Source organism: Tachysurus vachellii, chromosome 4, assembly GCF_030014155.1.
Source record: "Tachysurus vachellii isolate PV-2020 chromosome 4, HZAU_Pvac_v1, whole genome shotgun sequence".
Classification (NCBI taxonomy): Eukaryota; Metazoa; Chordata; class Actinopteri; order Siluriformes; family Bagridae; genus Tachysurus; species Tachysurus vachellii.
In genome coordinates, this window is record NC_083463.1 from 24,827,591 (window position 1) to 24,850,639 (window position 23,049).

Consider the following 23,049-nt stretch of genomic DNA (forward strand, 5'->3'; position numbering starts at 1 on the left):
TTACCACCGACTGTTTATTCATTTTGGTACGTTTCTGTATGGGGACCAGGTAAACAGTTCCGTTAAAATTAAGCATGTTAACTTATGCACTATTGAAGGCTCGTCATGCACTGACACTTCTGATGAAAGCAGAATTGCTGTTCAATAGAGAGTTTCTGCTCTTCAAGAAAACAGCAAAGGCGTCAGTATGCTTTCAACGCAGTATGTCGCGAGATTATAACGCTATGACGCCAAACTACTCTGGCCAATAAAATTACGAGTTTTCGCCTCCAGTCTTATTCCATTACGGACACAAGCTAGGTCGAGCATAGACCGGGTTGAGACAAGGTAACCGTAGTTTTATATATTAAAACAGTAACGACAGTCTAGTGTTTGTTGTCTTGTGCTAAATATATATTTTTTGAGCAAGGAAATAGTTCTGTTTAAAAGTTGGTACAAAACGTTTCTACAAAATCACACAAGAAGGGCAGAAGATACCATACCGGCAAACAAAGAAACCCTTTCTAAGAGAAACACATCATCGACACCCTTTAGTTATGAGTCATGTGGCCGTTGAAAGTGCAAACGGTCTAGAACAGCAGGTAAGTCCGAATAGTTTACCATTTATTTTATTTATTTATATGTAATGAATGATATTTGGGGAGGTGAAAATGAAGTACGTGTTATTTTGGTATGTTAGCCTGTGCTAACAGGGCCCATATCTCTAGCATGTCGTAATTTGCTGGCTAAAATGGAGGCTGTGTAGATTTGGGTAATGGTGGTGATGGCGGTGAAACTGCATACGTCAGTGCGCCGCTTGGTTTGCCAATAGTTACCGGGTACTCTTGCTGCACTCTTTATATTTATTTTTAAAGAAATTGTGGAACGTACAAGTGAAAAGTAAACATAGTCATCTTCTGTCAACGTATTTTGTTGTGTTTGCTGCCGATTGATAACGTTGATTCAGTGGCGTCACAACCATTCGCGAGCAGAGCAAGCTTCAGGCTAACGTGGCGCGCTGCACATTAACAGCTCGCTAGCGTTTAAAGTAAATCCATAATTAATGTTGAATAATTACACATGTTTAGTTATAGTTTACGATTTCTATGTAATTATGACGTTACGAATAAGTAAAACTGTAACCCATATTTTTATATGAAATTTATGAACTCACTGGTACAAAGTGCTAATCGAAGAAACAAAATAAATGTTATATAATTTCACCACATATGCATTTCAACACATTTTTAATACTGTTGTCATTAGTCTTAAGTTTATTAAAATCTACAGTCGAAGCTGTTGTCATGGTTTTGTATGTACTATAGTGTTAAAGTTTAAGTTTGGCAGATGCTTTTACCCTAGATTTAACCAGTAGTGAACACTTTGAGCCATTGACTTCATTGTCTTCTGACCGGTTAGAATTGAGAAATCAGCAGCACTGCAGTACATTGATTGATATATGGGAAACTGTCACTAATCAAGTTGGTAAATGAGCTAACTTCCTAATAAATCATGCAAGGCTTCCCAGACATTTTGGGCAAATGACACCAAATGCATGATGTAAATTTTGTGGAGTCTAGATTTTCAACATGAATGTGTGTTCAAGAACCTGGAAAACTGAGTGCTGTTGTTCACACCTGCCTGTGTATTTTATGTACACCTGGAGAAGTGAATATGAATAGTATGATTGAAACCTGACAGACAGTGAAGATTTGCAAGTTGAACTTTAAAATCTTTAGCAGGTTTACTTAAAATGTTCCTTGCTGGCAGGATGAGCTGCATATCAAAGTGAAAACTATTGAAAATTGAATTTTGTTTTAATGGGTGGCCTAATCTGGAAATTTCTGAACATGTACATAAAACCTGAACGTTCAAGTAGGTTTCTTGTTTTCAAAAGAGGATTTTAAATTTCAAGGGAATCTGATTAGTGTTATTATTAATTACTAGTGTTATTACTGATTAGTGGTGGTGTATTTTTAGTGAATTGTATGATGGATTAGGAGATTTTGACCCTTGTTTTTTGCTGAACTCCCTTAAAGAAATGTCAGGTTAATGGAAAAAAATGTATGTTTTTGATATTTCTAATGTTAATTTAAACTAGTTTATTCAGTTAACACTAGTTCTTTTTCCTCTAGACTCTATTTGCAAATCAGGCGACCCCAAATACACACATCCCATTTTACTTTCCTGCCCTTGATATGTATTGAGATGGCCATCAGATGCCATGCTGCTGTTTATTGGAAGAAAAAAAAATAGGTCATCTCTATGCATGTCTGTAATTACTACTGTTTTGTTTCACCATGTGCTTTTGATTGCACAAATTTCCACTTTCAGATTGCTGCCCTAGACTTGAAATCTGATGCCCATGGAGAAGGCACTGGCAGTGAGTACTCTTTTCTGACTGGTTGGTTTGTTGTAATTCTAAAATGACCTCAAATATAAAATTACTGGACAACTGGGCATCCCATATATTTGTTCAAAACACTTGAGCTTGGCGGTCACAGCTCCCTGTCTTACACATATTAGTGCTTTCAAATTGCTATCACACTGCTGATTCAGGGAGAGCACTAAATTGTGCAGTGCACAGTGGTGTTCTTGACCAGAATTAGAAACATGTGCATTAGACAGCAGAGTAAACAATAAGCTTTTTAGTGGATTTCTTTCATATTTTCTTCCATTCTAACAAAATCTGTCTGTTCCCAGGGCGGTACATTCCACCTCATTTAAGGAACAAAGAGGCTTCCAAGAATGGTAAGTCATATTTTTCATTAAAACTCACTCCTTTACTGAGCATAACAGGTGAAGACGTCCTGGTACTTGATGAATGTGGTCTGCTGCGGCTATCACAAGTCTAAGGCAGTACGTTGGCTCCTACTTTATATAGACAAAAAGCTGCAGTTTGATGCAATGAAGTGGCTGGTTTAATCTTGCCTTGTGATATTCTTTAATGGCCACATTTTTCTCTCTTCCCAAAAGGTGTTGGCTAAGGGTCACATGGCATGCACAGCTTTTATGGATAAAAAACATTAGTTTCTGTAGCATTTAGCTAGGGAGACTAGCAAAAGAAATAAAAGGGTAATAATTAATTTATGCTATGTTAAATAATTTAATAATAATAAAACCTGGAGCTTGATATTAAATCGTATTGTTATTTTCATAACTTTTATTTATGTATATATATATATATATATATATATATATATATATATTTATATATAGATAGATAGATAGATAGATAGATATATAGATATATAGATATATATATATATATTTAGATAGATAGATAGATATATATATATAGATGGATGGATAGATAGATAGATAGAGATATTAATTATAATAGCTAGATTGATGGATTGATAGCAATTTTATATGTAAATTCATTATGCACACACAATAATTACAGCCTAGTAATATTCAGATCTGATTACTGCATAGGCCATGGGAGATGTTCATTAACCTTTGTGGACACTTTAAAAATACTTCACGAAAGACATGTCAAAGTTGATTAATAACTTGACTTTTATGCATTGTTAGTTTTTCACTCTTGTTTACATATTATGGCTGTTTTTTCCCCAAATAACTGCCATTATAACCATATTTATTAATTGCATGGCCATGACATGAAAAATACATGCACTCTTGCTTGTTTATGGTTCCCTCTGCTGGGAAGAGGTCAAATTCGCAATTTTGACCCAGAAATTGAGCCACTGACACATTGAACAGGCCAGTGCAAAAAAAGCTTATTTTAAGTCGTTTTTAAATGGAGTTTTATGGAGTAATCAAATCATTTTTTTTTTCCACAGGCCTGTGTAATAGGGTAATGGCGCCACCTCTTGGTCAACAGTAAAAATGACAAATTGTACCTCTTCCCAGCTAAGGGAACCACTAATGTTTTTTTTTTTCATGTCATTGCCGTGCAATGGAAAAATGTGGTTATAATGGCAGTCGAGTGGGGCCGCGAAAAGTAAATGAGGGAGAAAAAAATAAAATCTAATGCTGCATGAAAACTAACAATGCATCAAAGCCAATGTTAGTCATCTTTGACCTATCCAAGACTCTAATATGTAAAGTCACTGTGTTTTTATGCAAATTTGTGACGTCAGTAATTAAATTTGTAAATAATAAATAAGGAAAACATTATTTATGCAAAAGAAATTGAAGAAAAAACTAAACTGATATATTTTTATATAACATTTATTTTGTTAACTGTATGGACATTTTTGGTCTAAAAAAGTGCAGGTATGGGTTTAAACTCTGCAAAATAGAACATTATAGACCTGGTCAAAAATTCAAAATACTCTCCCAAAGTATGTTATATAAAGGTGTGTCCCAAAAGGTAATTTCTCTAGCTGAAACGGAGAAAGATATGACCAGAAATGGGGAAACTATGCCCCCTATAGGACAAAAACGTCCCAAAAAAGTGACCAGAATGGTTAAAGGCGGGGTGTCTGATGTTTCAAAAATGCTTCAGAAAACAGTCGGGCCGACTAACAAAACAAACGTGTAGCCAATTAGCAGAAAGGGGTGTGTCTTCTCAGGCAGAGAGAGTGTTCAGTGCACATGTCTGACAAAGATTGACATGACGGATACCTCTGCCTTTACCTCTGCCTCTGGTTCTAGGTGTTGAATGTCGTCTTCCACGTGAAATGGAGCTAAACCTTTCACGGTACAACACACAGTAGTACAAAAATACATTTGACCTCTATTACCATAGTATTACTCATTGAGTTCATTTATTGATAAAAATATACCCTCGGCCAGCTGCCCCAGCAGGTTCCGCCATAACAGTTGCCTGGGTTGCTGATGTATGTGTGGGGAGGAGCTATCAAAACAGGGGTGACACCCTTTTTGGTTAGGGGCATGTTTGTTTAGGTGATTTCAAATGTCAACATTGGCTTTCAGAGATCGTGCACCCAGCCTTCTTGCCCCTTTTCCACCCAGGCAGTATAAGTGCTGGTTGAGAGCCTGATTTAAAACCAGTTCTTTCTTTTTTGACACCCAAATCACTGGCTCTGAACCAGGAAAAGTGGTTCCTAAGTAGCACCAAAACATTGCTGGTCTATACTTAAGAACCACTTGCGTCAGGGGCTGGGGGCAGGGTTACTGCGACCAACAAGACAAAAGTTCCATTATGGAATTGCAAACCCTTTAACCCCGTTTCACTCTGGGGGTGAACCATTCTGGGTTAAGATTTTTTTGGGATGATACATATGGATGAGGGGAAAGATGGTGGACTCCTCAGAGAACCATAACCTTACACACTTCATAATTTTTTTTAAATAGAATCCTGGTTAGTAGCTCCCTTTCAGAGAGCTTCCTGTGGCATTAACAGTTACTCCTGTTGGATGTGGACCTCCGTTCACCTTTGTCCTGAATCCTGTTATGTTGTGTAGATTGCTTGGGCCCTCTTCCCCAGCACACATCCCATCAGAGGATGTGCGGCCTTTTATGCTAACCTCATGGTGTCAGTTGGTCACAAACACACACCAGTAGCCTGTCATTTTTAATGCTCTGGCAGTGCTCCTCCTATTCATCCTTGCATGAAGGAGCAGATGCCATCTTTTTCTTGGATGTTGCGCTGTCCAGCTCTGAGTGCAAATGCTTTTTCCTGGTATCTCCTCCATGCTCTTGAATCTGCTGAGAAACACCAAACCTTCCTATGATTGCCTGTATGGATGTGCCATTCTGGAGGGGTTGGACTACTTTTGCAACCTGAAGTAGTGACAAGGATTCTAAGAAAACACAAAACTAGGAACAAAGCAGTCAAGAAAGATAAGGAGAGAGAAAATATCTCTGGCCACTACTAATATCTCTGGCAAACTCCTTGATTTTGGGCGGTTGTCTTGCTGTTCCATCTCCAGTGCACTTGCCGCTTTCATTTTCACGTTTCACTTTCACTTGCCACTTTCATTTCATTAGCAGGTGAAACTAATTCAATAATTTATGCTTCCTAAATAGACAGATTTGACATTTGAGTTGGTGTGTTATGTTGTGTTCTCTTAATTTATTTTGTGCTACGTGTGTGTGTATACACAGATGTATGTCAAGGGTACTGTGTGTGTGAAGCATTAAAAATGGGATCTCTGATCCAGTTATCAGTTTTTCAATCATTCTTTATTTCACCAAAGTACATGTAAGGTGGAAGTAGATGGATTCAAAATCATTGATCATTCAAATCTTATGTCATTAAACATTACCATGTCTGTTCTTCACTTAGACACTAGAGTTTGGTAAATATGTGACCATATACAAGTTTGCTACACATTTTACATATCGTCGCTGTCGGGCGGAATCCTCGTATCTCTAAAGCAGTTATTTTTCAGGAAATTAAAAAAACGCTGTACCTTATCTGCAGTGCACAGGGTTTAGTCCGCATTGCAGTGGATTGTCTTGCGCTAAATTCCTGTCCTCAGACGAGCACCAGAACTAGCAGGGGCCAAGATTGTTTTTTTGTTTTGAAGACATTTACCTCAGAAGACCTGTTGATTCATTGCGACTCTTCTTGAGGAGAAATATGCCGCGAAGCTCTCCAGCGGACTAAGGAAGAGGTGGACAGTTGAAGTGTCCAATGGAGTTATGAGATTTGTGCTCAAGCTATTTTCAAGACTTTAGATTGGTTGATAACTTCAACCAAATTGGTTGTTAAAATCGACCAAATTTGGACATACGAGGTTTCCGCCCGACAGCGACGATATGCAATAAAAAGGTCAAAATTCTGAACAGTAAGTAGTTTAGTCTTAACAAAACCAACAGTTCATTCAAATTTGGCACATAGTTCTTTTGATGCAAAAGTGCTTCTCAGTATAAAACGTTGTGTTGCTACAATAGGTGCCACTTCTCACTTTTGAATCAAATACATTTTGGACCTTGTTTTTGTCTGGTTCCTAGTTCTTTGGCAAGCTAAATCAAAAATAAAATTCTTTACTACCCATATCAAGTTGTGGTGTGTCCTATTTCTCAGTCTGTTTTTCATAATTGCATAATAAATAACATAAATCCCAATGTATCCATTGAAGCCAGCAGAATTAGTGACCCCACTGACAATATGGCCCTTCTTGGATTTTGCAATGCATTGTGACACCAGATACAAGTTTTTAGAAATAATTGTAGTAAAATGACAGGGTAGTTGTGAGGTAGTTTGTTTACACTAAAAATTCACCAAGAAGTGCATTTCAAGCTTTCTGAAACTTATTCACCCAAATGTTTTTAAATTTTGAAGCATGTGTGCTTGCATGCATCTATACATACAAGCAGTTGGAGAACAATCTATAAACATTTTTTTAAACTTGAATATTACTTCTTCCCTTTTGACTATTGCTTTCATATTATAAGTAGAGAACTTCAATAACAAATTAAGGAAGATGCAACAAACTATTAGAAATATTTAGCATTCTATTTTCAGTTCTCACCTCATAATATTAAATGGTCACTGTTTTATTGCATTATTGGCTACTCTTTCAGTGTTTAAGGGTTTTCCCTTTGATTCTTTGTATATGAATAATGCATTGTGAATTATTCTTATATTAAGACTCTACAGGTGGTTGGGATGTTGGAAGAAGTAATGGATTTGTAAATGGTTACCATGATGGCCGTGACAATTACATGAATGGGAGCAGCACTTTTGGTAACCGTGGGCCCATACGTAATGACCGTGGAGGCAGAGGGGGTGGTTACAGAGGCAGGGGTAATGGTTCCTATGTCGTCCAACCATTGCAAAACACAGGTGAATACAAAGGTTTAATAGCGTATGAATTTCGCTATTAAAGCAGAAGTAAATGGCTTAATTTTGACTGAACCTTTTTGCTGGTTTGTCTTCCTTTTAATAGGCTTTGGCTGTGACAAAGATGGAGGTGGATGGAATGCCCCAAAAGATAATGCCTATAATAGCTTTGGTGGACGTTCTGACCGGAGCAAGTCTTCCTTCTACAGTGATCGTGGAGCTTCCAGGGGAAGGTGAAGTGTTTTTTGTGAGCTTCTGATCATTCTAGACCCTTTGCTGTAAATCTTTTTATTTTATTATATATATATATATATATATATATATATATATATATATATATATATATATATATATATATATATATATAATATAATAAAATAAATAAATATAAAAGAGTAAGAGATTTTGCTAAAGTCTTGACTGTGTTATGTAGGTATGAGCGTGGCGGTTTCTCCGGTGGTGGAAACAATCGGTGGGTAGAGGATGTCCGAGATGAGGAGGACTGGTCCAAACCCCTCACTCCTAATGAAAGGCTGGAACAGTGAGTCATTAATTTTGAACACAGACACGTACATGAACAAATAATAGGAAGAATGCAAGCTGACATGGGCAGTATCATGCTCTGGGTAAAATTTTGCTGTGAAACCTTTGGTTCTGACATTCATATTGATGTTATAACCTATAAACAAACTGTGCAGACCAAGTACAGCCCTTTATGGCACTCCTGTATTCCCTACTGATCATAGTCAAATGGTCTCGCATTTGCTGCTTTGCTAGGTGCTGTCATGATCTCTAATCTTAGCAGAGACCTTTTTGTGTGGCCACTGGGTTATTTTCACCTTCCCTGTCAAATGCATGGCTGATTAGATAGCTGCTTCTATGAGCAGTTGTACAAGTGTTCCTAAAATGGAAAGTGAGTGCTGCTTGTATAGTTTATGAAGGACCATTTTTAAAATGTCACTGTTCTCTAAAGTCTGTCTGTATCAAGTGTTTCAGTATTGACTGTATTTTGCTCTTCATAGTGAGCTTTTTTCTGGAGGCAACACTGGAATCAACTTTGAAAAATATGATGACATTCCTGTTGATGCCACTGGACACGACTGCCCTCAGCACATTGAGAGTGTGAGTATCTAGATCCAGCTGTTTTTCAGAGTCTTTCTAGCCTTAACTCTCTATAGGAATAAGTTTGCCTTTGCTGCTTTATGTTGAATTCTCAATCTATGAAATGTGAATTTTGTTATGCAGTTTCATGACATAGATATGGGTGAGATTATTATGGGAAACATCACCCTGAGTCGCTATTCACGCCCCACTCCAGTCCAGAAATATGCCATTCCAATTATCAAGTCCAAAAGAGACCTGATGGCATGTGCACAGACAGGTTAGACACCAATTTAACATGACAAAAACAATGTTGTGTGTGTGAAGGTTGTAGACTTAATGTCATCTTTGTTTTCCCCCTCATAGGCTCTGGTAAGACTGCAGCATTCTTATTGCCAGTGCTGAGTCGGATATACACAGATGGACCAGGAGAGGCCTTACAGGCAGCAAAGAACAGTGTCCAGGTGTGTGTGAGATTTGCATTGGGGCTATTTCTGTGTGACTGTTTTAACAATTGTTAATTTGTATATGCCCAAGCTGATTTGTTTAATGTTGTAGGAAAATGGTAGATATGGACGCCGTAAGCAGTACCCCCTTTCTCTGGTTTTGGCTCCAACTAGAGAGCTGGCTCTCCAGATCTATGATGAGGCTAGAAAGGTAACCGTGGAATTTCAGATCCCTGAACATAATTTTGTGCTTAGCAAACCAAAGCTCAATCCACTTTCCCCCCCTTGTCATTACATTCTTTGTAGTTTGCATATCGTTCTCGGGTACGCCCGTGTGTAGTATATGGAGGAGCTGACATTGGCCAGCAGATTCGAGACCTGGAGCGGGGTTGCCACCTGCTAGTTGCCACACCTGGTCGTCTGGTTGACATGATGGAGAGGGGCAAGATCGGTTTGGATTACTGCAAGTGAGTAGGTCTCATTGTCACATGCCGACTGAGATGAATGCCTTATGGTGTAGAGCAAAGTCTTGCTTTGTAACTCTGAATATATGCTCTGTAAACTTAAGTTTGGACTGAAATGTTTTTTTTGTTTTTTTCCTGAGTCAAGAGTCTGTGCTTACTTCTTGCTGTGACGCTTTTCTCATGTTAGTTACTTGGTCCTGGATGAAGCTGACAGGATGCTGGATATGGGTTTTGAACCACAGATTCGTCGTATTGTGGAGCAGGACACTATGCCTCCTAAGGTTTTGCGCCAAACTATGATGTTTAGTGCAACCTTCCCGAAGGAGATCCAGGTAGAAAAATTTCCCATAGAGCTAATGTATTATACAGATGTACTCCATGGGGAAAAACAGCACTCCTAATGCCAAGTTGTTTTTCTGTTTGGGTAATACTTTAGAGTGATTTTTAAAAAAAAACATTTTTATTTTTTATTAAGATATTAGCACGTGACTTTCTGGAAGATTACATCTTCTTGGCTGTGGGCCGGGTGGGCTCCACCTCTGAGAACATTACCCAGAAAGTGGTTTGGGTTGAGGAGAGTGATAAAAGATCCTTCTTGCTTGACCTTCTTAATGCCACAGGTAATTGAAATATTTCTAATTAAATCATTTTGTTTACATAAGTTAGGAGGCCATTGAGATAAGAACCGCTCACTATGCTAGTGCCTTTTGTCATGATGTGTACAAAATTCAGGAATGCTGCAGCCTTTAAATAGTTTAAGTTGACTAATCTAAGGAGTATTATTACTTTTTCCTTTTCCCCAATCAATTGTCTGTAGGTTAAACAAAATAAACTGTTTAGTGCCATAGGAATGTGTAAAGCTTATTGTGAGATCTGGTTTTATCCAAAGTCATACCAGGCGAGGTTCAGGACAGTAATGGAGAAAACGCTGACAAACCTGGTAAGTTGAGTCTTATTCACCTGCCCCATCCTTGCTCCCAGTGTCACTGCAAGTCTCATTACTCTGTTAAATTATTTTTTTTTTTGCCAAATGGGTTTTTGTTTATGGGTTTTTTCAACATTATGTGCATGAAATATATTTGATTACAATTTAGTAATAAAAAAAGTTTTACCTTATACACTGCCTGCCTTTTGCTTAGATTGTGGCACGTGTTCGGTGTGACATCGTTTTGATAAGCTTGTCCAATGTCACATGTATTTGTGTTGCATTAATTGTAGGCCAATTTTTGTATTGATGTCAGTCTTTTCCAGTAAATCTCAAAGATTCTCTGTTTAAGGTCTAGACTCTGTGGTGGTCTTACCCTGATATGCATCATTCTGAAACAGGTTAAACCTGAACTCATCAGGCCACATGACCTAATTGGGGCCTTTCCCCATGTTAACTTCAATGAAAAATTGTTTTTTTAAAGGATATTTTTTAAGGCTTGATATTTTAATAGTTGTTTTTTTGTGTGTGTACTATTTAAAAATATAATTTTCTGATTTGCATGTCACACATGCATTTCCTTTTTGTTTTTGTTGTGAATGGTAAGACGAGTTACTTTGTTTGTGACCAATGTTTTGTTCCCTCATCATACATCATTAATGTGGATTACAGTGGATATACAAGTTTACACACCTCCTAAAATGGCTTTTTTTTTTTTTTTTTGTCGAATTGAACTGAGACATTCCACCTTTCTTGTGAAATTGCAAGCTATATATTAAAATGGAAAAACTGACCCAGTTGCATTGTTCTTTTGAAGACTTTGGTTGGTTTTTTTTAATAATAGGATCTATTATAAGCCTTCACCTTGTCTCTGTTAGGACATTTGAGGATATATCGTGTAGGGATTGTTTGACGGATCATATTAGAGATGTGCTAACATCTATGTGCTACAAATGTAAACACTGCACTGTTTTCTGCACTGTACTCTTAAATAAGATTAGTCACAAAAATAACCAATCCCGGTTTAATCTGTAGCATCTTATTAACTCGCTCTCATTATCAATTTTTGTATACAATACATTTCTTCTCTCTTCACATTTTGGCCATTTTCTCTGGTGTAAGGTAACACTTAAGTCCTACTCCTAAGTCTTTGATTTTTTTTTTTTTAGCCCTTTTATAGGTCAAGATACTTTGTGAATAACTTCTCTTGAAATTAAAGAGGAAATGCCCACATTTTTAAGAATTTTGAGCTTGCATTGTTGTTGCAAAACCATTCCTTTTGTTGATTTGTGGGTTCACTTCAAGTGATTGTGATGATGGAAGGTGAAATTTCCTTTCCTCTAAGGTTTCTAATTTTCTCAGAAACCTTAGTTTTGCACCAAAGTTGACTGGTATCTAGAGCTATTCAGTATTACCTCCTCCCTGATTTCAAGCAATTTTCTAGCTAAAAAAAATACAGCCTTAAAGCATGATGCTGCAACCTCTATGCTTCAATATGGGGATGGTGTCCTTTTTAATAAAATATTAAAACTACTACCATCCCCCCCCCCCCCCCCCCCCAAGTATAAACCCTCTTCTAATTGATATTTAACAGAGATCCTGTATTGCTTTGTAAACTTTGTGGCAGCTGTATTTTTGTTTTAAACTATTCAGTTTATTAAATTATTCAGTATTTAACATGAGTTTGAATGTAAATCGTTGCTGTTGGGTGGAATCCTCGTATCTCCAAAACCATTATTTTTCAGGAAATTAAAAAAAACGACGAAATGGTTGATGGACTCTGACATGATTTTATCTTGGTTTAATTTTTTTTTTACAGACAAAAACCTGCCATATTAACAGGGTTGTGTAGACATTTTGTATCCATTGTACATTGAAGTCTCTACCCCTCCTAGGAAAAGACTCTTTGACTCTGGTGTTTGTGGAAACCAAGAAGGGCGCGGATGCGCTTGAGGACTTTCTGTATCGTGAAGGCTATGCCTGCACCAGTATCCATGGTGATCGTACACAGAGAGACCGTGAGGAGGCACTTCATCAGTTCCGCTCTGGAAGATGCCCAATCCTGGTTGCAACTGCTGTATGCTATTTCTTTTTACTTTATTGCATTCATTTATAGCTTTTATTATCTTAATGTCAAGGATATTTTTGTTTTCTCTATTTATGAGCGATTTTACTTGTTGCACAGGTAGCTGCACGTGGTCTAGATATCTCCAATGTGAAACATGTAATCAACTTTGACCTGCCCAGTGACATTGAGGAGTATGTTCATCGCATAGGCCGTACGGGTCGGGTGGGAAATCTTGGTAATGACTTGCCTGAACGTGTTGGGTGTAAAATTGTTCAACGTGTGTTGCTCTTTCTGATTTGTTTCCTGAGTTGGTGGATTCTAAACCTAAAATCTTTTTCCCAGGTCTTGCCACGTCATTTTTTAATGACAAAAATAGCAACATTACAAAAGATCTCCTGGACATCCTGGTGGAGGCCAAACAGGAAGTGCCATCCTGGCTGGAAAGCCTGGCTTATGAGCACCAGCACAAGGGTACCAACCGTGGCCGCTCAAAGAGGTGACACATTTGTTTCTGATTTGCGTTGATAATTGGACTGACATGCAGGGCATTTGAGCACACCTTGGATTTAGCATTATATAGATTTGCGATGGTCATATTTTGCTAACATGTTTATTTCCTTTTGTTAGGTTTTCTGGTGGGTTTGGAGCCAGGGATTACCGGCAAACCAACAGCAACCCCACTAGTGGAGGCTTTGGGAATCGTGGCAGTCGTAATGCTGGTGGCAGCCGTGGATTTGGTGGCGCTAAGGGTTAGTTTCAATCGCTCATTAAGGAGCCTTCTATTGCTTCTTTTTTAATGTCTACCATGTCGCTAATCATTTTGCGTATCAGATAACTGTTGTAAAATTAGAAAAGCTAAAGTGCATATTCACTTACATACATGTCTTATCTGGAAATCTGTGCCCACAGGTGGATTTGGAAACTTCTACAACAATGATGGTTATGGTGGAAACTACTCTCAGGTGGACTGGTGGGGAAACTAATTTCTTAGCCATGCATGCACCTTTCCACTCCCCATGATCCAGTGGGCCTCCACACCAAACTCACTGAATGGAAACCACATGTAATTAAGCCAGGGCTTTAAACCCTGTGTAGCATTCAAGAACTCTGCAGTACATTCACACCTGTGATTCTCTCACCACATCCTGGAATAATACAGGAGATATACAGGAACCTGTCTCCAGACTTGCTCGTCTGTAAAAAGACAAGGAAGTAAAGTGGGAACGTTTCTTTTTTTTTTTTTGGCTCTATTTTTTATTATAAACTCTACATCATATTGCTTTCCTTTGTAGTAAAGGAGAATCATTTGTGCATCAATGTACTGTGCCTTTGAATTTGGACTGTCTTTTTACTTTTTAAAACAGCAAATGGCTGACAGTTGGCCACAATTTAGATTTTTTTTGTGTGTTCAGGTTGTTCAAAAAAACAACAAAAAAAAAAACCTTTTGAAGGTGCAAATTAAGAATAAGCAAACCTTGGCAAACAACAGGAAGGTTTGGCTTTGGAGTCAAATCCTTGTTCTGAACGTCAAATTTATCACAGGGTCACCAGGCCCTGCCCCTACCTTACATTTGTTTTACCCTTGCTTTGCAAGAGAAGGAAGATCTTAATAAAAATGTTAATCTTGCTCACTCTATCCTGGAGAGGTACCTCTAAGGGACATGGTAGTTGTCTTAAAGATTTAGCAAGTTATTCCAGATTAATTTCCTTAACCTTGAACATGAAGTGAGCAGTTTATACCCCCATTCATACCAGTGTTTGGATGCACAACACTTGTATACTTCATAACTTTTTTTTTTTGGCCGCTAGCTCAGTAACAGGCTAGCTGTTTGGAGGTGTGCAATTTCTTCATTCCGTTCCTTACTTGAACTTGTGTGGAGTGACAGTTTTGTTTTACACTGACAAACCAGTGGGTTACTATGTTGGTAAAAGGTTCTAGAACTGGGACTGGTGTGGAAAGGCCTAAAATGCCTAGCCCACCTATGCAGCAATTCAGACTGCCTGTATTACTTTTTTTGTGTGCGTCAGAAATAACCCAACAAATTTCTGAAGCAGGCTTTCCTTTGTGTCACAAAGAATATCAAGGGGATTTTCATTTGCACTCTTTCCACAAGTGGCTCTGTATTTTACAATGACTGCTGGTCTAGAGACACCACTTCTCTGTAAGACCTTCGGAAGGATGTGGGGGATGAAGGTTGGTGGAGGGAAATCTGGAATAATGTACACAGAAGAGGAAATGCACAGGGGTAGAAGAGTCTACTGGTATGGATTTTTGGTAGAATCTGGGGTTTTCCTGGTGTCTTGACTGATGTCATGGATATAGTTACCTTTCCATCCCTTGAGTTAATTAAGGACCTCTGTAATAGTATGGAGACAAGATCAAGACTCACTCATTGCAACTGGCAGTGATTTCCACTCCCTTTAAGCAGTTGAGCTGTGCAAGAGATACTATATTTTTCCTGAAGTGCAATAGGATTTCCTCAAGAATGTTGTGCCTTTTGCTGTTTGTTAGGTAAATGTGCTGAACTGAAGTGGATGCACTTGACTGGTATTGTGAGAACTTGAGATAAGTGGTGCTATTTAGGTTCAGGCCCATCAAGTTTTACAAAGTTTTTCATCGAGGGTTTTGTACAAGTCTTCAGAGTGCGTTTCTTTAAGCTTCCAATATTCTGTGTAAAGACTGTAAAAATGCAGCTTGTTTACAAAATGGAAGGGTTCTCAGTATTTAACTAGGATTTATTGGGGACCAGGGAATCAGCAGTGGGGGAATTCAGCTTCTTGCACACAGATTACTAGAGTCTACTTTTTTGCTGCTAGTTTGTGTAATTTATTAAGCATTTTTGAGAAATATTTATTTTTATAAACCTAAAAGTGATCGTTTCGTGTTAACTTGACCAAAAGACCGTACAAAAACACTGGTACTTGAATGTTGAATGCCACTGTTATGCGTGAAACTTCTATTTTTCGGGGTAGTGTGAGCTTTTTAATGTTTAAGGTCACTTTGAAATCATTCAAGATCCTCACTTGGACATCTGGCCAAATATTCCTTCTATTATAAAAATTAATTGGCAACCAAATTAACAGCATGCCAAGGTTTGGACAACAGGTCAAATAAATTTCTAGCCATGCAAATTGTCCCAGGGTTTTTTTAATTATTATTTTTTAAGTGATTTAATTTTTGTGCCCCAGTGAGCGTCTGGCTGATGGCAATTATTATTTTTATTTGAATGTGGTTTTTTTTTTCTCTTTTTTTTTTTTTTCTTTTTTTTGGGGGGAGGGGGTGTATTTCCAATTTTCCATTTGGAAACCTTGTTCTGTGGATTGGTGCAAAATTCAGCTAGTCTTAATTACAAACCAGTTAAATTTAAGTAAATGGCATTGGACAGGATTAGGGCTTTTGTTTCACCTACCCATGACCAAGAATATCAGTAGAGCCCTTCAAATGAAAACATGCTTTCTGTAGTTTAAAAGTTGTACTCCGTGTTCACTGTATAATTTTATGAAAATAAAGTTAGAAACAGTAAAGTGCTTTTGCTAAATCATTTCTCAACCAAGCATTTGTTTTTGTTGAAATTATTATTTTTTTAAACTGTTATAGCCAGAGTGAACGAAAGGTAAGGACACAATAAATGACCCCACTTTTTATGCATGCTTGATGGAGAATGCTCCCGATCTCTTGCAAATATCTGGACTCTTGAGAGATTCACATATAATTCAATAATCCTCATTTAATTAATTCCTTAGAACGAAGATTACCAGTCAAACTGATTAGAAGCTTAGAGAAGGCCACAAGCTCCAGATGAGTGACAATTTATTTTAAGAAGCAAGATACAAAAGGGAAAAGACATTCCTTTAAAAGCTAAAGCACTGACAAATATTACAATTAGTTATCTGCTTTTTAACACTGGTACAAGGTAACTGGGTGCACTTCAGCTATCAACATGACATGCAGAATGTGCACTTGAATGAATGGAGCTGAGTTATAACATTCACTGCAATGCAAATGATGAGTAGTATTTGCAGTGCACAGATAAAAAATAAATGTTTCAGACTCTGCCATTTATTGTCTGAAGTTATTAAATTAAGTAATGTGTACCTTTTTAGAGTAAATTGAGCATGCTTTAGCACAGATCCTAAAACTGATGAATATTTTTCACCATTAACTGACGCACTTGCACATGGGTGGAATTTCTACAGCGTGAAATGACGTGATGATGACCGCAGATTTATACAATAGCAAATGAAGTGTCAACTGCATTTGTTTGTAATCAAAATGTTCTGTATTCTATTTTTCTCACTTAAAAATATCCAGTATTCGAAAAGTGGAAAAAGTAATTGGTCTCAGTAACTCAGTAATTGGTAATGGTTCCAAAACGGCTTATATGTATATATACAGGGTTCCCACGCGTCCTGGAAAACCTGGAAATCCTGGAAAATTAATGACCAATATTCCAGTCCTGGAAAACACATGGAAAATGAGAGAAAACATAAACTGTCCTGGAAAAAATCTTGTTGTCCTGGAAAATTATTATTATAAATGTTCTTGATCATATAAAGAACAGTTTACAACTGGTCAATTAACGTTAGTAACAGAAAGCGCTCTGTTCAGGGACGCTGAGTTTTCACGGGTTTTTTGTTATGCTGTTTAATCTCGCTGTGACGGATGACGCAGTCTTGTGTTGGCAATTTCAGGTGCTAGGAATGGTTTAAGTGCTTGAATGTTTTCAGCAAATGGTGACGGGTAAGCAGGTTATATTAACCTTGTTAATCTGAATATCATGTGCAAGGGGAATGCGCAGCAAACTAAAGCATGCATGACGGCATTGGCCTGAGAAAGGAGAGGGTATTAATATGTGCCGTCTTTTTATTTTATAAATGTTGAAATTTCATTCACATGACAAATTGTCTTTAAAAGTATAGTTAAGTAATAGCCATAAAGTGTATGTTGTTTTTAAGACTTCTGGAGAGAAGAACATATTACTTTAGGCCGTGAATCTGTGAGCCTTGTGTTTTTTTGCTAAATTTGAAATGTCCTGGAAAAGTCCTGGAAAATGATCTCTGAAAACGAGTGGGAACCCTGTATATATCATATTTCACAATACATTAAGATCTAATTGCTCTTTAAACAACAATATTAGACATATTGAATCAATAAATAGTATTGGTTAATGGATGTGTTCCCTGTGAATGTGCACTTAAATGGTACTACCAATCACAAAGTAATTAACAATTCAATTAATCCACCTACTGGTATGTTTTTGGGATTCAGAGTCCTTTAGTTAATGCACTGTGAAATGGATTTGGAACCTCTGGGTGTCTTCCTACAGCTGGCTGTTCATCCAATAGCATTAAGGGCAGGGCTCATCAATGGCCTGTTATAATCCCTAATGTGGTGGCAGCATCAAAGTGTGAGGAATACCTCTGGGCAGCAGGGAAAGTGAAACAGTTTAGAATTAACATATAAACATGAATAAAACCAGAATACACATTGTCATATATCAGACTGGGGTTGGGTTTGCAGTACAACAATAAAACAGAACATAGCACAGCCAAAGCCCTGACTTTCAACACATCAAGATACAAATACCGTTCCTATGGTACCGGTTGTTGCCGTTCTCTGGCCCTGTCCAGCTCTCCTCATGTAATAGCCCACCTCCTGGTATCTCCTCCATGCTCTTGAAACTGTGCTATGAAACACACCAAACCTCCTTGTGATGGCATGTGTTGCCAGTAGAACAATTTAGAATGTCCCGAAGAAAGAACTCACTGGTATACAAAAAGTGTGGAGAAAGAATCTGTCAAGCATGGTGATGTCATGACTTGGGCTTGCATGGCTGCTTTTGGAATGGGCACAATAGGTCTACAGATGCTTACAGATACATTCTGTCTGCCAATTTAAAGAGAACTGCATCTAATATAATGAGGAGAAACTTCATCATGTAGCAATACAATGACCCAAAACACAGTGCCAAATCAATGTGATCCCCTGCATTGGAATGGCCTCCTGTTCACAATTTAGTGTTCCAATGTTTTCCAAGTGGTCAGAGGCATTCAAAAAGCATTCTGAAATGGTAAAAAATAGAAAGTTATAAAATTATACACCTAGGTGTTAGTAATTTTAAATTTTGATTTTCTGTGAAGCTGTATATCTGAATTACATAGGAACTTTCCATGCTAACTAGCAAAATATTGGAATTTCTGGAATCCAAAGTAAAACTGTAACTTTGTTTTAAAAGGGGAGTGACTGCAAATTTACAGACAATTGCCTGCTTTCAGTCTACCACCACTATGACTGACTTGGTAAAACACTCTGATTATCATACTATTCTGTTTCCTGTACAGCTGAGATGTGTTTCTCTCAGTGAGTGCCTGCACTTTCAGTGTATGGAGAAAAGGTTAATTTTAAATAATGTATAAATGCAAGGTTGGGTTTAGTAATGTGTTAAGCAGGTCATCTATCATCGAACAAATGCACACCCTTTTCCAGAAAAAAGTAATAATAAATACAGAGTGAGTACACCCCTCACATTTTTGTAAATATTTTATTATAAATTTTCATGTGACAAAACTGAAGAAATGACACTTTGCTACAGTGTAAAGTAGTGAGTGTAAAGCTTGTATAACAGTGTAAATTTGCTGTCCCCTAAAAATAACTCCACACACAGGCCATTAATGTCTAAACTGCTGACCACAAAAGTGAGTAAACCTCTAAGTGAAAATGTCCAAATTGGGTCCAATTAGCCATTTTCTCTTCCTGGTGTCATGTGACTCGTTAATGTCTCGGTAATGTAATGTAATGTAATGTAATGTAAAGGTCTCAGGTGTGAATGAGGAGCAAGTGTGTTAAATTTGGTGTTATCACTCTCACTCTCTCATACTGGTCTGGGGCTGCATGAGTGCTGCCGGCATTGGGGAGCAAAACATATTTATACTCACAGATATCCCTGGTGTTCTTCCTCCATTACGTAAAAAGTGGTTATTACTTAGTGGTTACATCACCATGTTAGATGATGTTGACTGTAGACAACGCCACAGTGTTGCTGCACCACATCAATATCTCTCATATTAGCGTATATCTGGGTTACTGTCAATTAATAAAATAAAGCACATTTGTTTTCAGTATGCATGAATTGTGCAGCATGCAAAATTGTCGATTAAAATGTAGTTTAATGTTAACATCTTGTGCTTGAATAGACTGGGTACTATTATGGCTTGTGGTTAAAAATCACTTGATAGCGAGCACAATTATCCATCCCAGAACATAGAAACGGTTGTAATATGATGTTTAATTAAAACTTCATTAATAGTTTGAACTCTTTATTTAACTAATTTAGACCTAACAGATTCAGTTGCAATCATTGTGTCTCTGGTAGATTAAAAACTTTTTAATGCTTATTCAAAATGTGAATATTATCATTAAAATTCAGTTTTTTCGCAAAACTATTTTTCTTATCTCAGTAACCACATGGACCATAAAACCTCCACAAACGGGGATGTGGAATCAAGAACCATTTTGGAAGAATTTCAAGAAAGGAGAACCTTCACATGATTATGTTTCACACCTGCTATTGGCTGCTTAGCCGAGAGTGGGTGTGTTTAAGGCGACGACGTGGGTTCGTCTATGTGCCACAATTATAACAATTTTAATCTGGTGGCAAATAAAAGTTTGAACCTATTTTAAGTATTTCATCACCGTAATTCTGCTCGAGTTACTTAATGCATTGAAAATTGATTTAATTCATCACGCTCATGATTTTAAGAATGTGAGAGGAAGGATCAACTGGAAGATAACTAATTTCCCGCAAGCGTATACGGGGTAATTTCGTCTAGTTTCGAATTTTAAGCGCGTTTCGTGTGGCCACTTGGACCTCGTGGATTTCGCGCTTCGTTTGCTGGGTGCAGTTCCATGCAATCGTGCCGAGTGTCGCTTGCCGTAGCTGCCTGCGCTGCTGTTCGACACTTCGGCGCTACTGGTGATGAGGAAAAGAAAATGGCGGCGGGAAAAGCGAGTGAGAACGAGGAGGACTTTCCTAGGCTGACAGCGCAGGAGAGGGACAGTTTAGCTGGAATTGACAGGTTAGAGACGCCGTCTAATCGGTCTTTAAAGTTACTGGTGTCGGCTAAAATATTCTCCTCTGCGAGAGCTAGCTAAATAATATTAAACGACATCAACTGATACAGAGCCTTCTGTGTTGTCTTCTCGCTTGCAGCTCACTGTTTGGATTTCTGAGGCTTCATGAAGATGGCGCCAGAACGAAGGCCTTGCTTTTAAAGGTAGCTAGCAAGTTGTGTAAACTGCCCAAAGCCGGTCCTTTCTTAATACAGTCTATCACGCAACGGTCACATATCAGCTGTTTTATACTGTAGCTTTGAATGGAACCTGTAAATTTCACATTTTTTTGCATCATGAATGGAGAACTTTTATTCGATATGCGCACGGAAGTAAAAGCGTTTAGCAGCCCTGTAGCTGCGCAACGTCTTCTCCCCCTCAATGCTGAATACAAAGCTAAATTGATAGCACAAATCCTAGTTGTCCTGAAGTAGCTGAGTGCTAGCTTGGTGCTGCTGATCCCTGCTATTGTGTTTGTGTATAAATGCAAGTTTTTAGGTTCACTGCATGACCAACTTTGCAAACTTGCTACCACAGAAGAGGGGGAGCTAAGTAACAAACAGACTCACTTACTAATGTTACACTTACACAAACTGCTTGAGTTTGGCTTGTGAAAGTACAGTTGGAATGTTAGAGGGTCAGATGGAAAATAATATTAGATTCTGACCGAAACAGTAGCCCGGCCTGTTTGCACCATATAAATCCTCTGGCTAACGCTTTACGTTGCGACTCCGTGTTGTCATGTGTTAGACGTCTAACTAACGTTAGCCAGTTGCTAGTGATCTTCATTCAAGCTGTAAACTAGGATAGCTTGGGATAAAGGCATTTGTGTTGTATTGCTGCGGACGAGTTGTTTGTTTTTTTGTTTGTTGTGTTTAATTGTAGGATTCAGAACACAGCTGCATAATAAACCACATCACTATATAATATGCAATGCGCATTTATCCGATTTAAAGCCTCTGTGCAAAGTTTCTCGCTTTATTAATAATTATTGAACGCAGTTAGAAGGCCCTGGTGTGGTTGGACTAAAACTGTGCAAGTCTTCACACTTTGATGGTGGTTTTCCATTAGTGGATGTGCGGTGTAGCTCTGCACTGATCTCCACAGCATGTTTGGAAGGAGACGCCGATTTGTGTTTAGTAATGATTGCAGCTTGGGTCGGTTCAAGATGGCGGGGTCTGGAGGATTGTGGGCTGAATTGTTGCAAGGGAAACGAATAGCACTCCCAGTTTCATACAAAAACAAGCAAGTAGCATCTGGTTTATACTTTAATATGTATGACAGTTGTTTTGTTTAGTCTGGGGTCTGAGTCATTAGTGAGACTGTCCTGTGATGTAAAAGGTGAAGCGTAGGTGAAAACGCAAGACAAGTCAGTGCCTTGTCTTAATATTGCAGTGTCTTTCATGAACTTTAGTCTGCACATTCAAGCTCACTATGTTGTCCTACGCCTTGTAAACACAAATCTGTTCATTTCAGCTCCATGTATGCTTCAGTATTACTACAGATGACTACAAACTACAGTGTTATGGGGTGTTCTGTATCATATCTTGTATTCATTATTGGTTTAAAAAAAATGTAAATTCAAATAGTAGTCTATTTTACAAAGCATTAAAAAAGGTGAAGCCTGCTAATAAACTCATAGTGACAAGAGGATGTCATAGACTACACCCTGTTCCAAATTATTGTGCAAACGGTAGTTTTCTCATTTACCAAAATAATTGATGTAAATAAGTCAGCATAATTCTCATATCAACTATTAAGAGTACAATTCACATTTTATTGAACAAACCTCCTAATGATAACAGTATTTTTTTTTAAACATAAAAAAATCATAATGCACTGTTCCAAATTACGCACAGTAAGTTTCAAAATACTTTATAGGTTGCAAAGAACTAAAAAATTGTCAGTTGTGTTTGCAGCATATTTACTGAAATCAAAAGCTATTTCAATCAAACTCATAACAACATTTTAACTTTTTAAACATTTTATCAGGTCACGTTACATTTTAACCTAGGACCCCTTAGTTGATAGCAGCTTCACAAGTCTCTGATACAAGATGTCAGAATAGTCTCCCAGAGCTGCTGTTTGGATGTAAACTGCCTCCCACCCTCATAGATCTTTTGCTTGAGGATGCTCCAAAGGTTCTCAATAGGATTGAGGTCAGGGGAGGATGGAGGCCACATGACTTTCTCTCCTTTTATCCTCATAGCAGCCACTGATACAGAGGTATTCT

At 37.9% G+C, this 23,049-nt stretch overlaps 2 protein-coding genes across 9 annotated transcripts in view; both read left to right on the forward strand.

Moving 5' to 3' along the window:
• The first annotated feature begins 277 nt into the window (after positions 1 to 277).
• LOC132844738 (ATP-dependent RNA helicase DDX3X-like) lies at positions 278 to 16,245 on the forward strand. 4 transcript variants are annotated; one of them, XM_060868498.1, is made up of 19 exons: positions 278 to 581; positions 2,314 to 2,362; positions 2,683 to 2,730; positions 7,511 to 7,705; positions 7,809 to 7,935; positions 8,136 to 8,243; positions 8,725 to 8,824; positions 8,948 to 9,083; positions 9,170 to 9,267; positions 9,362 to 9,460; positions 9,556 to 9,716; positions 9,901 to 10,045; positions 10,189 to 10,333; positions 10,603 to 10,653; positions 12,534 to 12,715; positions 12,824 to 12,941; positions 13,049 to 13,202; positions 13,334 to 13,455; positions 13,616 to 16,245. In XM_060868498.1, the coding sequence occupies exons 1-19, from the start codon at positions 537 to 539 to the stop codon at positions 13,687 to 13,689; spliced, it is 2,157 nt and encodes a 718-aa protein (XP_060724481.1). In that variant the 5' UTR covers positions 278 to 536; the 3' UTR covers positions 13,690 to 16,245. The 4 variants fall into 4 exon arrangements, with proteins under 4 accessions (XP_060724481.1, XP_060724482.1, XP_060724483.1 ...); XM_060868499.1 differs by lacking the exon at positions 10,603 to 10,653; XM_060868500.1 differs by lacking the exon at positions 7,511 to 7,705.
• Positions 16,246 to 20,301: 4,056 nt separating this feature from the next.
• The window catches only part of LOC132844739 (lysine-specific demethylase 6A-like), an 80,999-nt gene continuing 78,251 nt past the window's right edge, over positions 20,302 to 23,049 (forward strand). For 3 of the 5 annotated variants that reach the window (XM_060868503.1, XM_060868504.1, XM_060868505.1), the window contains exons 1-2: positions 20,307 to 20,782; positions 20,917 to 20,980. In XM_060868503.1, the coding sequence (XP_060724486.1) occupies positions 20,613 to 20,782; positions 20,917 to 20,980 (234 nt within the window). In that variant the 5' untranslated portion in view covers positions 20,307 to 20,612. Of the gene's footprint in view, positions 20,783 to 20,916; positions 20,981 to 23,049 lie in introns of all 5 variants that reach the window. The other 2 variants (XM_060868508.1, XM_060868506.1) reach the window with 2 other exon arrangements.